Genomic DNA, 13,369 nt, shown 5'->3' with positions numbered 1-13,369 from the left:
GCTGTAAAATTCCTCTCTTTATACTCTTTCTCTTTATTTCTCAGCCAGCCGACACTTGTGGAAAATAGAAAGAACCTACGTTGAAATATTGGGGGCAGGTTCCCCCGATAAAAACTGAGTGGGGAAGAGTCCCATTTTTACATCTTGTTACACATGCTAGCAAGAAATGGTCAGCACAAAAAAGCCCACTCATAAGACAGTCAGCAAGCATGGTATAGCTCCTGCACATTCAGATCCCTAGAGAATGAAGAGCTGTTTTATCTTTCCAAAGTTGGCATTTTTCTTGGTATGGTCATGGACATTCTCCAGATGCCACACGTTGGAGAGATAAAGGTGAGGGCTGCCCTCAAGTGGTCTTACAGGCAGAAATTCCTAAGAGTAGATGGAGTGAAAGAACAGGAAAGAACAGTGTAAGAGCTCACTAAGACACTTCCCAGAAGCCCAGGTCTGAAGGGCGGTGAGTGCTGAAGGCCCGTGTCAGCAGAGGGGCCAAGTGCTATCGAATGTGGGTGATCATCTTTAATGTGACCCCATGTGTTCTGTATTCCTGATATGCAGTGCCATATTTTCCTTCAGATAAATTGAACTTAACTCCCACCACCAACACGACGCTGTCTGAGAAAAGCCATTTTATATGGAAATGTTCATTGGGTGACGATTGTCCAGTACTATTAATAGAATGAGCTCAGGGCCATGCCCGGAGCGCTGAGGCTGCCCCCGCAGGAGTCCACGCTAACCAGCCTCTCCCATTCAGCGTCGCCAGGCTCGGGTTCCCGCTCCGTGCCAGGACTGGCGACGTGCCACTCCACTTGCCTCCCAAGGCGCCCCCTCAGGCGTTTGCGAACGCACATCAAAGCGGGCTCAAGACAATTGCTCCTGAGATGCCCGGCAGGACCCTGCCCTACCCGTCAGGCTCCATTTCTTGTTCCCGCAAATGGTGATGCCATCCCTGCCCTGTCAGCCCCTCTGGGCTGTCGTAGGCCTCCAAGGAGACAAAAACACGAAGGAGCTTTGTGAACTGTGGCGCGCAGTGCACCTGCATGAAACATGAAATTATGACTAAAAATAAAGAGTACGAGGGGGCGGAGCGAGAGGCTGAGAGACCCAGCGCGACAGGAGGCTGCGGGCGGAGACGCTGCTAGCGCCGCCGGGGCGGGCTGACTGGGAGGCGGCTCCGGGTTTGTCATCCGGCCCCGCCCACCACTGGTCCCCAAAGGCCCGAGGGCGCGTCCGCACCCCCACTCCTGGCCCGCGGGCCCCTTCCCACAACAGATCCCTCCCCGCGCCCTCCCCATCCGCGATCCCGGTCCCGCCCCTGAGCCCGGGCTCCCGCGCCCATCCCTCCCCGGCAGGCCCCGCCCTCTTGCGGTCCCTCCCGGAAGCGCCGGCAGAGCGACCTCGCATGGAGCGCGAGCCCAGCGCCTCGGAGGCCGCCCCCGCGGCGGCCGTGCTCTTCGCCTGGGTACGTGACTCCGCCCCCGAGCCAGGGCCAGCTGAGGGGCGCCGAGACGTGGGAGCTCCTGGCCGCGGCTTGGGCAGTTCAGGGGCTGGGTGGCCGAGGTCCGAGCCGGGCTCTGGGTTGGAGGATCCTGAGCTGGGAGCAGGGGAGGAGCGGGCGGGGAGGAAAGGGTCTTTGCGGTCGACTTAGGGGCCTGCCGGCTGGCGGGGCCGGAGCCGGAGGGGCTGTGGCGCTGCGGGAAGAACCTGCCTGGGGCAGAGCGTCTGGTTCCGCGAGAGCCCTCCAGCCCGCATAGTGCCTGGAAGACAGCGCGAAGAGCTCGGTGGAGAGGATCGCCCTGTCCCAGAGCCCCATGGGGCCACCTGTGCCCCCCACCCTCCTGATGCCTGGAGGAGGGAGGCCGTGTCCCAGCCTGGCGAGCGCATCCTTGGGATGTGAGGTCTGCGGTGTTTGGCTGCGCACAAGGCACAGACCCTACCAATTTGCTGATACTCTGCTGTGACCGGTTCTTGCCTGTCTTGGGGGAGTTGGGCTGCTGTTGGTTTGACGGGAGCATTGGGAGAGACAGGGTCATCTTGATGTGTGTTTGGGAGACAGGAGGTTTTGTGCACAGGAGCGTGGCAGGTGGCCGACCAGCATGCACAGGAACGAGCAGTCGCTGCATCTTGTGCTTCTTCATAGCACGTATCACAGTTTTAATGATGTGTATAATTTATTATTAACGTCAGTCTCTCTGGCTAGAAAGTAAGTGTGGTGAGAGTGGGTGCTGTGCCTGTCTTGTTCACAGTGTCTCTCTTGGTGTCTGGCACATTGTAGGTCCCCAGTAAATACTTGTTGACGAATGAATGAACGAGTATCTGTGTGCCTATCCATGTGCTGGTGTTGGGGAAATACACATGAGTGAAATACACATGAGTGAGAGACTTCCAGTTTTTGTGTTGGGTGAGAGCAAAAGTATAACCTGCATTGCTGTTAAAATCAGTATTAATTGACCATTTTTAAAAGAAGTAATGATCAGTACAAGGCGGCACTTGTTGAATGTGGTGCTGCAGTTTGGCAGGAGGGAGAGCATGGCCTGCGGTAGTCTGGCTGGCTGGGCGTCTTTGAGGTGGCCCCGGGAGCTGGGGATGGAGTTGGGGATTGAATGTGTGCTGACTCGGGCTTTTTCCAGGCAGGAGACTGGCGTCTGTGTGGACAGAGGAAACATCAGGCAGAAACAACCTTTAATATTCGGCCTTGTCTGTACTGAAACAGTATGTCTGTAAAATATGTTTAATAGGTTGTTGACACCCTTCTGCTGTGTTCGGAGAACTGGTGGTGTGTTTTCGCTGCTGCATAATCTGAAACTGTGGGGTTGTGTTGGTCGGCTAGGGCTACCATAACAAAATACCACACAACAGAGGCTTAAACAACAGAAATTTATTTTCTCACTGTTCCAGAGGCTGGAAGGCCAATATCAAGGTGTGAGTAGGTTTGGTTTCTCCCAAGGCCTCTCTCTGGCTTGCAGATGTCCGCCTTCTCACTGTGTCCTCACATGGCTTTTTTCACTGTGTCCTCACATGGCCTTTTCTGTGTGTGTTAGCATCCTTGGTGTCTCTTCTTTTAAGGACACCGGTTATATTGGATTAGGGCCCCACCCTTATGACCTCATTTAACCTTAATTGCCCCTTTAAAGGGGCAAATACAGTAAGGTACTAAAGGTTAAGGCTTCAACATGTAAATTTTGGGGGAATAAAGTTCAGTTCACAGTTACCTTGTTAGGGGTGTGTGTGTGTGTGTGTGTGTGTGTGTGTGTACGCATCCATGCATGTGCACGTGTGATATGTCTGGAGTATTTGTAAGGAAGAAAGGCAAACAACAGTCGTAATAGGTTATGTTAAATTTCCCATCGTCTTGCTTTATCCTGGATTTAGGGCCTCTCCCGGCATTACAAAAATTGGTACCATAATTTGAACCTCAGAGTGCCCATGTGTCATATTACTTTTCTCCCAGGTGTTCAGCAGCCTTGCACCCCTGGTAATGGGACAGCCACGGAGATCTCAGGGCTGATCAAGAAATACTGTGCGTGTATACTCTATATTCCCCTTCATGCTAAGCGACAGTCTTTCATAGGGTCTTACGTTCATTCACCATATAAATGCATGTACATCTTCTTCGGGCCAGCACAGTTTCAGATGCAGGGGAAACAGCAGTGAGCAAAGCAGAGTTCCTGCCCTCCTGGAGTTTAGTTTCTAGCAGGGGAGGTGTACAGTAAACAAGTAGACATATATAATGTAACATCAAGAAGTGGCATGAAGAAAAATAAAGCAGAAAATGAGTGATATGGGAATGCTGTTTTAGATAAGGTCATACAGTTAACCACCTGCCAGGTAAGCTCTGGGCTGGTTCACTGTATGTTCTTTTTTTATTTTTTCTTAGAGACACAGTAAGGTATAGTAAAAGGTACAGGGCATCAGACTTTTTGCCTATCCAGATGTAACTATGGAAAGTTACTTAACCTCTCTGAGCCTTAGTTTCTTCCTCTGTGAAATGGGAATAATAATGTCCTTCTTAGTTGTGAGGATTAAAGGTGAATGCGCAGTATGGAGAGAAGCACTCAGTAATTGGTAGCTAATAATTGACCCATGTGGGCTCCTGGATCTTATGCCCCTGCTATGGCTTACTCTTCTATCTTTGAGTTCTTGCAGCCCAGGATAGCTGTGAAATAGACTACAAGGGGAAGGATTATGTATGTATGTATGTAAGTATGTCTGTATGTATTTGTTGTAATTATTTTACATCACCTTTCCTCATTCAGGTGTCTTCAAAAACAAATACATTTAAAATATTTTACTTCTCATCTCCAGGAAGAACCAGCTAGGAGTAGATACTTGAATAAATTATAAAGATTTCTGAAATCTTAGTAAGATTCTCTCTGCAGGTCCACAATCCCTTATCTTCAATTCTGAATACAAAAAGCTCTGAAAATCCAAAACTTACTGGACATAAGGCCCTTTATAGTATTTGGCTACTTCTTATGATTATTTGTACTTTTTAATGCAGAAATATTATTGTTTTGCTTATGGGCTGCTGTCCCTGGACCTTGCATCAGCATATATGACATGTGTACTGTATTACTTTTCTAAAAGCTGTAAAATTCTGAATCTGAAATACATCTGACTGTAAGCATTTCAGATTAGGGATTATGGACCTTTTTTGTATAATGATAATAATAATAATAGACATATTGCCTGTCAAGGGGAAATCTGTCCCCTTACTGGAATCTTACCATGTGAATCTTGGAGTCACATAGCACTGAACTTGAAAAGGCCCTTAGAGATCATTGCCAACCTCTTTCACTGTACAAATGAAATAATGACGTGCCTTGCTTTAAGGCACATAATCCTTAGCCAACTTTGATTCCAGAGTCGTTGTCAGTTTTCCCATTATGGGTGTGGGGAGGAGGAACAAGAACTAATTCCAGGATGTTGCCCTCCCATTTTGATGCTGTTTCTCCCTCATTTTTTTCTTTCCTTAACTTCCCTAGGTAGTTAGCTTTTATCAGAAGGAACCCCTGTGCTTTCTCCCAAAGGCAATACATGGGGGCTGGAGCATAAGAAGGGAAAGATGAGGAATATCACTGGCTGAGTTGTGGGTGCTTAGGACTCTTCTCATATGGAAATCGTGGTGTTCTGAGGATGGGGCCTCCATCTAAATATGGGTTGCATATAACAGACGATAAGAATGAGCCTAACACGTCATTTCCTCTTTGGTCAGTTTCCCACTTGACAAAGGAAGGGTAAGATTTACATGCCCAAATGCTCCAAAGTCCTTCAGTGAGCGAATTATTATTATTTTTCTTTTCAGATTTTGGGGAAGGGATTTAAGGAGGGAAGAAAGGAGATGGGGTGAGAGTGTTTCTAAGTCTGAAACTCTGTCCTGAGCTGTCCCCATGATTACTCAGGGACAAGGGGTGACAGTTTTGCCCACAGCTCCAGAGACACAGATAACAAAGGAATGACCTTCATTTTTCTTCATGCTGGCCCCTGTAGGGGTCTGTGAGCAGCTTCTACTGGAACTTTGGATTCTGTGTCCATATTTATAATTTATTTGAAATGTGCTGGATAGTGTTCTCTTTTAGGGCCTGAAGTTCAGCTAGGGAAAGCAGTGAGGTGGCATGGGACGTGGGTGTAGGGGGAGGGAGTAAGGAGAGATACGAGATACTCCTGCCAAGGACTCGAGGCTCAGAACTCTCTCTAGAGAAGACAAGGCCCTCCTCCTCAAGAGGCTGTCTTGTTCTCAGTCAGAAGAATCTTGATTTAGGATATGGCCTCTCTTTTCATGGCCACTCTAAGTGGAAAGGCTACTTTACCCTATTACCTCTAGAGGGTTGGGCTAGGCCAAGGACCTCACAGGACTCATGTCCCACCAACCATGGCTAGCATTGCTGCTTTGCCTTCTAGGGCCTGAGGTAGAAAAAAGTGTGGGTTCTTCAGCTGCTGCAGGAGGCCAAGAGGCAGGGCATTTGTCCTTTGCCCCAGTAAATTAAGCCTGCCAGGGTACCTACCTAGGAACTTTCCTGGACGTGAATTTCCTCCACTATTATGGTCGTGAGTCTCTTACTAATGGTATTACAGATCAGGGGTCAGGAGACAGTGTTACATGTTGTTTTCTGGTGCTTGTTATTATATATTTGAATAAACAGTGCTGTGAGTATTTGCCATGAAGGAGCTAAATTTTTTTTTTTTTAAGAATGAGCCTAAGAAATCTCATCTGTTGTAGGCTCTGAGAGATACGTCAGGGTGAGAAAGATAGAGACAGGTAAATAGACACTGACAGTTGCGGTTCCCAAACTTTTTCATCTTTGGCTTGTTCATCCGTAGGGTGCAAATAGCTATGGGCAACTTGGCCTCGGCCATAAGGAAGATGTGCTGTTGCCCCAGCAACTGAATGACTTCTGTAAACCCAGGAGTGTCAGGAGGATCACAGGAGGAGGGGGCCACTCTGCAGTTGTCACAGGTAACTTCCTTCAAAAGTAGATAGTCACTCATTTTCTTAGTTAGACATTTTCCCCTGGATGTGATATTGCCATTTTTCAGCCTTTTGTATTTTGCAGAGGAAAATAATGTATTTTTGTGAAACATTTTTGTGAAAGAGCCAAATTGCCATCAGATCCTAGATTTTCAGGGCTAGAAGGACTTCAGAGATCTTCTTCTAGGCCACCTCTTTCCCTCACCCCCTCCATTATACAAATGAACTCAGAAAGGAACACTGATTGCTTAACATCACAAGGCAAATAAGTGGCAGAGTTACAATGTATATTTTATACTATAGGAGTTAGAAGTGTTTGTAATTAGATTGGATATTCCTTGGGAGCAAAAACTGTGCATTTCCCTTAATCTTCCCTTACTGTATCTAGGATAGCACTTAACAAGTAGTACAAGTGCTACAATGTTGTAAAGGGGGGCATATTGCATCTGGTTAAGAACATGAGCTCTGGAATCAAATCTCTGGGTTCAGATCCTGGTTCTGTGATTTATTATCTATGTGGCCTTGGGCAAATAGCCACAGTTTCTGAATCTGTTACATGAGGATAATAATGGTGGGTGAAGAGAACCAGTGAGTTAGCAGGGCTCCATTCTGACTGTCACGGGTCCTGGGTGCTTTTCCCTTTATGGACCCCTTTCTTTGTAAAGAAATAAAATTATATTTTACAACTGTGTTGGTATAAAGATGGAAATTAATGTAATCCACTCTGGATTTAGTGTTATATATGCATTGCTACTATATTATCTTTTTCTCATTTCAAAATAACTAAAAATTAAGCCACTCTATCGGCCTCTGAAAGTGTTGTCGGCCCTAGACACTGTGCCTAAAGGATGAATCCACCCTGCACAAAAAGCTGTTAAAACAGTACCTGGCACATTCTAAATGTTGAATAAATTTTGGCTTTTTGTTCCAGTAGATGCTCAGTTTGGTGATTGACCACTGCTCCAAGACTTGAAGTTTCTATGTAGATATTTGTTTGAGGCCCTTGGCCTTGTGTTGTTTGGCTCCAGAATACATGAACATACACAACTTATTAACTTGGATGGGAAAAAAAGTTATTGGTCTGAGACTCCAAATAATTAGTGAAATCTTTTTGTTCATTTTGCAGTTGTGTTTTTCCCTGTGCATACTATCACCGATGCCTTTATATTTTGCAGATGGAGGAGACCTCTTTGTTTGTGGTCTGAACAAAGATGGGCAACTGGGGCTTGGTCACACAGAGGATATCCCATATTTTACCCCCTGCAAATCCCTCTTTGGCTGTCCCATCCAACAGGTGGCCTGTGGCTGGGATTTTACCATTATACTCACAGGTGAGTTCACTCCTAGGTAAATTTGTATCACCACAAAGGCTTTGGGTGAGAACAGTGTGATGGTGGTGACTGCCAATTAAATGAAAGCCTCTTTGAGTTTAAAAAGCACACACAAGGCCCGGTGCGGTGGCTCACAATTGTAATTACAGCACTTTGGGAGGCCAAGGCGGGTGTATCACTTGAGGTCAGGAGTTCGAGACCACCCTGGCCAACATGGTAAAACCCCGTCTCTACTAAAAATACAAAAATTAGCCAGGTGTGGTACCCCATGCCTATAGTCCCAGCTACTCTGTAGTCCCAGCTGTTTGGGAGGCTGAGGCAGGCGAACCACTTGAACCTGGGTGGTGGAGGTTGCAGTAAGCTGAGATGCACCATTGCACCCCAGCCTGAGCGACAGAGCAATACTCCATCTCAAAATAAATAAAAATAAATAAAAAGCACACACAAATTTTCCCTCTGGTTGTCAAGGAAAGTTGTGGACTACCTTTTCTAAGGAGAGTTTAATGGTAAAGGAGCCTGGGATTGGGGTGGAAAACTTTTGTCAGAGAGTAGGGAATAGACTAGATCACCTTTGCTGGCCACTTCCTGTCCCAAAAGTTCATGATAAGCTGTGTGCCTGGGGTAGCTGGCCAGTGGCCAGCAGTGGCAGCAAAGGGTTATTTGTGGGGAGTGTGGTAGGAGAATATGAGGCAATAGTGGTTGTCAAAACAGTGATGGCAGCTTTTTCCCACTGTGGGATTTTTTTTTTTTTTTTAAATAATTGGTGTTGGGCAGATCTGTTTGGTCTTTGTGAAGCCAGGTAGCAGGATAGGATATGGCCAGAGGGTTATTAGAATAATGCACTTGGGAACAGCCAGAAGTAGTTACTTAGTCAGCTGATGTCTGTTCCCTTGAAGCAGTTTTGACCTCTCTGTTCAGCTTTGCTCTGTCTAGCTGGCCATTCTGGATTTAAAGGACCATCTGTGGTTTCTGACCAGGCTCCCTCTTTGCCACAGTCCTCTGGCAAGGGCATCTTCTGTCACTCTTCTGTCATAAACCCTTGTGGATTCTCCCAGACATAGCTCAGATCCTTAGCTTTTTAGCGTTGGCCTTCTGTAACTGTTCCCTAGCTATCTTTGTGCTTTGTCTCTTATTCTCCACACTACTCATACTTTTCTTTTTAGTCATACCAAGCAGTACTTGCTCTTCTGTCTGTCTGGACCAGCCCCTCTTGTCTGTCTGATGGACTCAAATCCCAGCTTTAAAACCCTGCTCAAGTGTCACCATTCTCCTCTGTGGAGGGGTTCTGTAATATTTGTTGAATTTGATGGTAATTATTAGAATCTAAATAATAACTATCATTTATAAAGTGTTTATTGTGAGCCTATGTTTTGGATTGTAAGGAGTTAGTAGATAATGCTCTTTCCTGCTCACATTTGGAGCCACCTGTGAGAAAGGCACAGAGAAGTCAGTAATGGAGATTAAAAACTATTGGCTTTTCACTGGTAAAGGCTAAATTGGAGGACGGGATTAATGATGAGGCCAGTGGTCCTAATATTCTTCTGGTCCAAACTTACCCCCAAATCTCTAGGCTTTCCCCACAGGGAAATGCTTCCTATGTGTCAGCCTAGAATGACTGACAGGGAGGTGCCAAGCCACACATGTCCTGTCCCGTCTCCGAAACTCACCAATTGGTTACATGACCGCTGTCTCCTAGAAAGCAGTGAGGATGGGGAAGGGCACGGAGAAAAGCTGGAGTGTTTTACTAATGGAAACTTTGTCACGTGGAAGCATGAAAAGTGAGAAATTACTATCCTCCCATCCCAATACTGGGCACTGAGTTAAGTGTTCTACACAGGTAATCTGTTATTAATGAGGTAATAGAATAGACAGTCTGTGTAGAATGCTTAACCTGGTGCCCAGTGTTTTCATTCCCAGAGGAATAAAAGCAGGGAATATGGTCTGAATGCACTGAAGCATTTTCCCTCATCCACTTTGCATCTCTCACCCTGCACCATTTAACTATTGGTCACAGACATCTTACTTCATAGATTTGCAATTTAAGTATTTGTATTTTGCAGAAAATGGTCAAGTTCTGTCATGTGGATCCAACTCCTTTGGCCAGTTAGGAGTTCCTCATGGACCTCGAAGGTGTGTGGTTCCCCAGGCCATTGAGGTGAGGACAGTTAATATTTAGCTTGCCCATGACCTGTTAAAGTGTTTCCGAGGCATTAACCTATCTCTCCCCAGAATAAAAGGCTGTCAGGATCCTTGAAAACCCATGGGGTAGGAGAATTCGAATTGAAAAATAGGTCCTTCTGGGAAAAGTTAAGTTGGGAGGTAGACGTTGTGAATGAAAACCTCTGTTAGTTTTTATACACTTTTATGAAGTTTTGTGAAATAAAACAATAAAAGTAATACATCTCATAAAGGTATTAATGACATTTTACAGTTCTAAAATTAGTAATAATGGAAATTATGTTAGAAATAGGTCCAAATAGAAGTGATTTGTCAAAAGACACTAAGCTGGGCAACTGGTATAGGCCAGTGCCAGCCAGTAGAAATATAATGTGAGCTGTATATAATTTAAAATTTTCTAGCAGCCCCCTTTAAAAAAGAAACAGGTGAAATTAATTTTTAAAATAAAAGCATTATTGAACTATAATTCAGGTACCATAAAATTAACCCCTTTAAAATGTGTATCCACAGAAATGAACAACCAATATCATTATCTTATTTTAGAACATTTTCATTACCACCAAAAGAAACTATATACTTAATAGCAGTCAATTCCTATTCTCCCCTCCCCTCAGCCCCTGGTGAGTACTAATATACTTTTTGTCTCTATGGATTTGCCTGTTCTGGGCATTTCATATAAATGAAATAATAAAATATGTGACCTGGCTAACCTTTTACTTCACTTGATGCTTTCAAGTTTTGTCCATGTTGTAGCATGTAGGTGAAATTAATTTTAATAACTTTTAAATTAATACAGTGTATCTACACTATTATCACTATTATTTCAGCATGTCATCAGTATAAAGTTATTTTTTGTTTTAATTTTTTTTTTTTTTTTTTTGAGGAGGGAGTCTCGCTTTGTCACCCAGGCTGGAGCACAGTGGCCGGATCTCAGCTCACTGCAAGCTCCGCCTCCCGGGTTTATGCCATTCTCCTGCCTCAGCCTCCTGAGTAGCTGGGATACAGGCGCCCGCTACCTCGTCCGGCTAGTTTTTTGTATTTTTTTAGTAGAGACGGGGTTTCACCGTGTTAGCCAGGATGGTCTCGATCTCCTGACCTCGTGATCCGCCCATCTCGGCCTCCCAAAGTACTGGGATTACAGGCTTGAGCCACCGCGCCCAGCCTGATTTTTTTTATTTTTGAGGCAGAGTCTTGCTCTGTCACCCAGGCTGGAGTGCAGCGGTGCAATCTCGGCTCACTGCAGCCTCCGCCTCCCAGATTCAAGCAGTTCCCTGCCTCGGCCTCCCGAGTAGCTGAGATTACAGGTGCCTGACACCATGCCTGGCTAATTCAGTATAAAAATTATTAGCGAGATATTTTATACTGATTTTGTACTAAGGCTTTGAACTCTGGTATGCATTTTTTACTTACAATATGTCTCAGTTTAGTGTAATCACATTTCAAGTTTTCAAGAGCTATGTGTAGGTAGTGGCTACCATACTGGACAAAACAAGTGTTAAACAGGACTGTTGGCCCTAGTTCAGAGTTCTTTAATTCAGTGCATCATACTTAAAATTACCCCTTTTTGTGAAGTTTATATTGTAAGTGATCAAATAGGAATATAGAATTTTAAAAGAAATATGTGTGCATCAAAAATGAGTTTTACCACCTAAGTTGCCCTGCTCCGATCTAATTTTCCTAAACTCTGATTAGTAGTGGAGATGTTTTTTTCCCTGAAGAAAGCTTGGGTCCGCCCCTGCCAGCTTGCTGAAATCAGTTGCTGGTCTGTGGACTGTTATTTGGGGTCATTGTTCCCATGGTATGCACACAAGTCTAGGCTCTGTAGCCCCTGAAGGAAGTATGATAGCTCCCAATTGCAAATAGATGGCCTGGTAAGCACCTACGTATAAGTTATAATTAATTTAGCTTAATTATACTTTATATAATTAAGGAATAGAGGAATAATGGTTAAAATATGTTGAATGACAGAATCAGAAAGTAAAAACATTTTGACAGGTGATATTCTATGCAACAATAGGAGCAATGTGCCAAAGTGAAATTTAATGGAAATTCATGCATTTATTTAATGACAACCATTATGTGTAGGTACTATATTTAGGCAGTGGGAGCAAGTTGAATAAGACCCGTCCTAGCAGTGGAGAGCTATAGTTTGGTAGGACATGATAGGCATATAAATACTTAAATGTAATACCATGTCAGAACTATGACAGATGCATGTATATCCCCAAAGGAGGGAGTACTGAGCATCTAGGGGAAGGTGGGGTGAGAAGAGGCTTAAGCTAAGTCTAAAAAGTTAAATAGAAGTTTGCCTGTCTTGGGATAGGAGGATGCTCAGAGTGGGTACAAAAGAAGAACATTCTAGGCAGAAGGAACTATGTAAGCAAAGGTGGAGCAGAATAAAACAGGAGAGTTTGAGATATAGTAAGTAGTGTAGTATGGTTGGAATATAAGGAAGAGGTGGGAGTTCCAGGGTAGAGTAGGTGGGAACGGGGGAATCAGGGTGGTTGTATGTGATGCATGGTAAGAATAGCACGGTAGGGAGGTCAGATAGGGTAGTAGAAGATGGACTGAAGGAAGATTACTTAGGAAACTCTTGTTAACAATCCAAATGAGATGATTGTGGCTCAAACTAAAGCAGCAGCAGTTGGGATGGAGAGTAAGAGGTGGAGGTGAGTGGTGTTAGAGACTGAAGTCACATGTAAAGCCCTTCAGTTAGTTTTTTGGGGAAAAACAAAAGAAAAATATAAAGGATGATATGTTCAAATTGTATTAACACTAAGATTTGATCTTCCCGAAAGCCAATGTGATTGTGGACTCCATTGACAGAAGTATAGTTTTCAGAAGAAGGAAGGCCAGAGCTCAGTCCTTTCTGCCATTCAGCCTGCATCTGCGATGTCATGTTTTGTTGTGGATTTAGTGCTTAGGCCCTGGGCATAAAGGTATATAAGACTCAGGTCCTGCCCTTGAGAGTCCTAAAGTTTAGAAAGACACTGTGGACCTGTAAATAAACAAATGTGATAAACCTTAATGGGGTTAGAATGATGCTATAGAGTTCCTTTAAAAGAGAAATATTGAACAACTAGAGCATATTTAGAGAAGTGAAGACCAGGAGGGGAAGGGAATTTGAAACCCAGTGATGGCTGATGAATGGGGGATATTTGCTTAAAGAAAAGATCTTCATTAGTTATCTATTGCGGTGTAACAAATTACTCCAAACCTTAGCAGCTTAAAACAGCAAACATTTATTATGTCACAGTTTCGGAGAGTCAGGAATTTAGGAACAGCTTAGCTGGTCTCTCATGAAGTTGCAGTTGAGATGTTAGCTGGGTCTGCTTGCGATCTCCGTGAACCTGTAAATAAACAAATGTGATAAAGCCCTAATGGTTGCATG

The 13,369-nt window shown here is 44.6% G+C and overlaps 1 protein-coding gene across 2 annotated transcripts in view; it reads left to right on the top strand.

Annotated features, from left to right (window-relative positions):
* Positions 1 to 1,247: 1,247 nt before the first annotated feature.
* The window catches only part of SERGEF (secretion regulating guanine nucleotide exchange factor), a 238,266-nt gene continuing 226,144 nt past the window's right edge, over positions 1,248 to 13,369 (top strand). For both annotated transcript variants that reach the window (XM_011937443.1, XM_011937442.1), the window contains exons 1-4: positions 1,248 to 1,462; positions 6,322 to 6,457; positions 7,645 to 7,800; positions 9,861 to 9,955. In XM_011937443.1, the coding sequence (XP_011792833.1) occupies positions 1,403 to 1,462; positions 6,322 to 6,457; positions 7,645 to 7,800; positions 9,861 to 9,955 (447 nt within the window). In that variant the 5' untranslated portion in view covers positions 1,248 to 1,402. The remainder of the gene's footprint in view (positions 1,463 to 6,321; positions 6,458 to 7,644; positions 7,801 to 9,860; positions 9,956 to 13,369) is intronic.

This window comes from Colobus angolensis, unplaced genomic scaffold, assembly GCF_000951035.1.
Source record: "Colobus angolensis palliatus isolate OR3802 unplaced genomic scaffold, Cang.pa_1.0 Scaffold164, whole genome shotgun sequence".
NCBI classification, from domain to species: domain Eukaryota; kingdom Metazoa; phylum Chordata; class Mammalia; order Primates; family Cercopithecidae; genus Colobus; species Colobus angolensis.
Note: the sequence above shows the minus strand (reverse complement) of the source record. Positions and strands in the feature narration are given on the sequence as shown.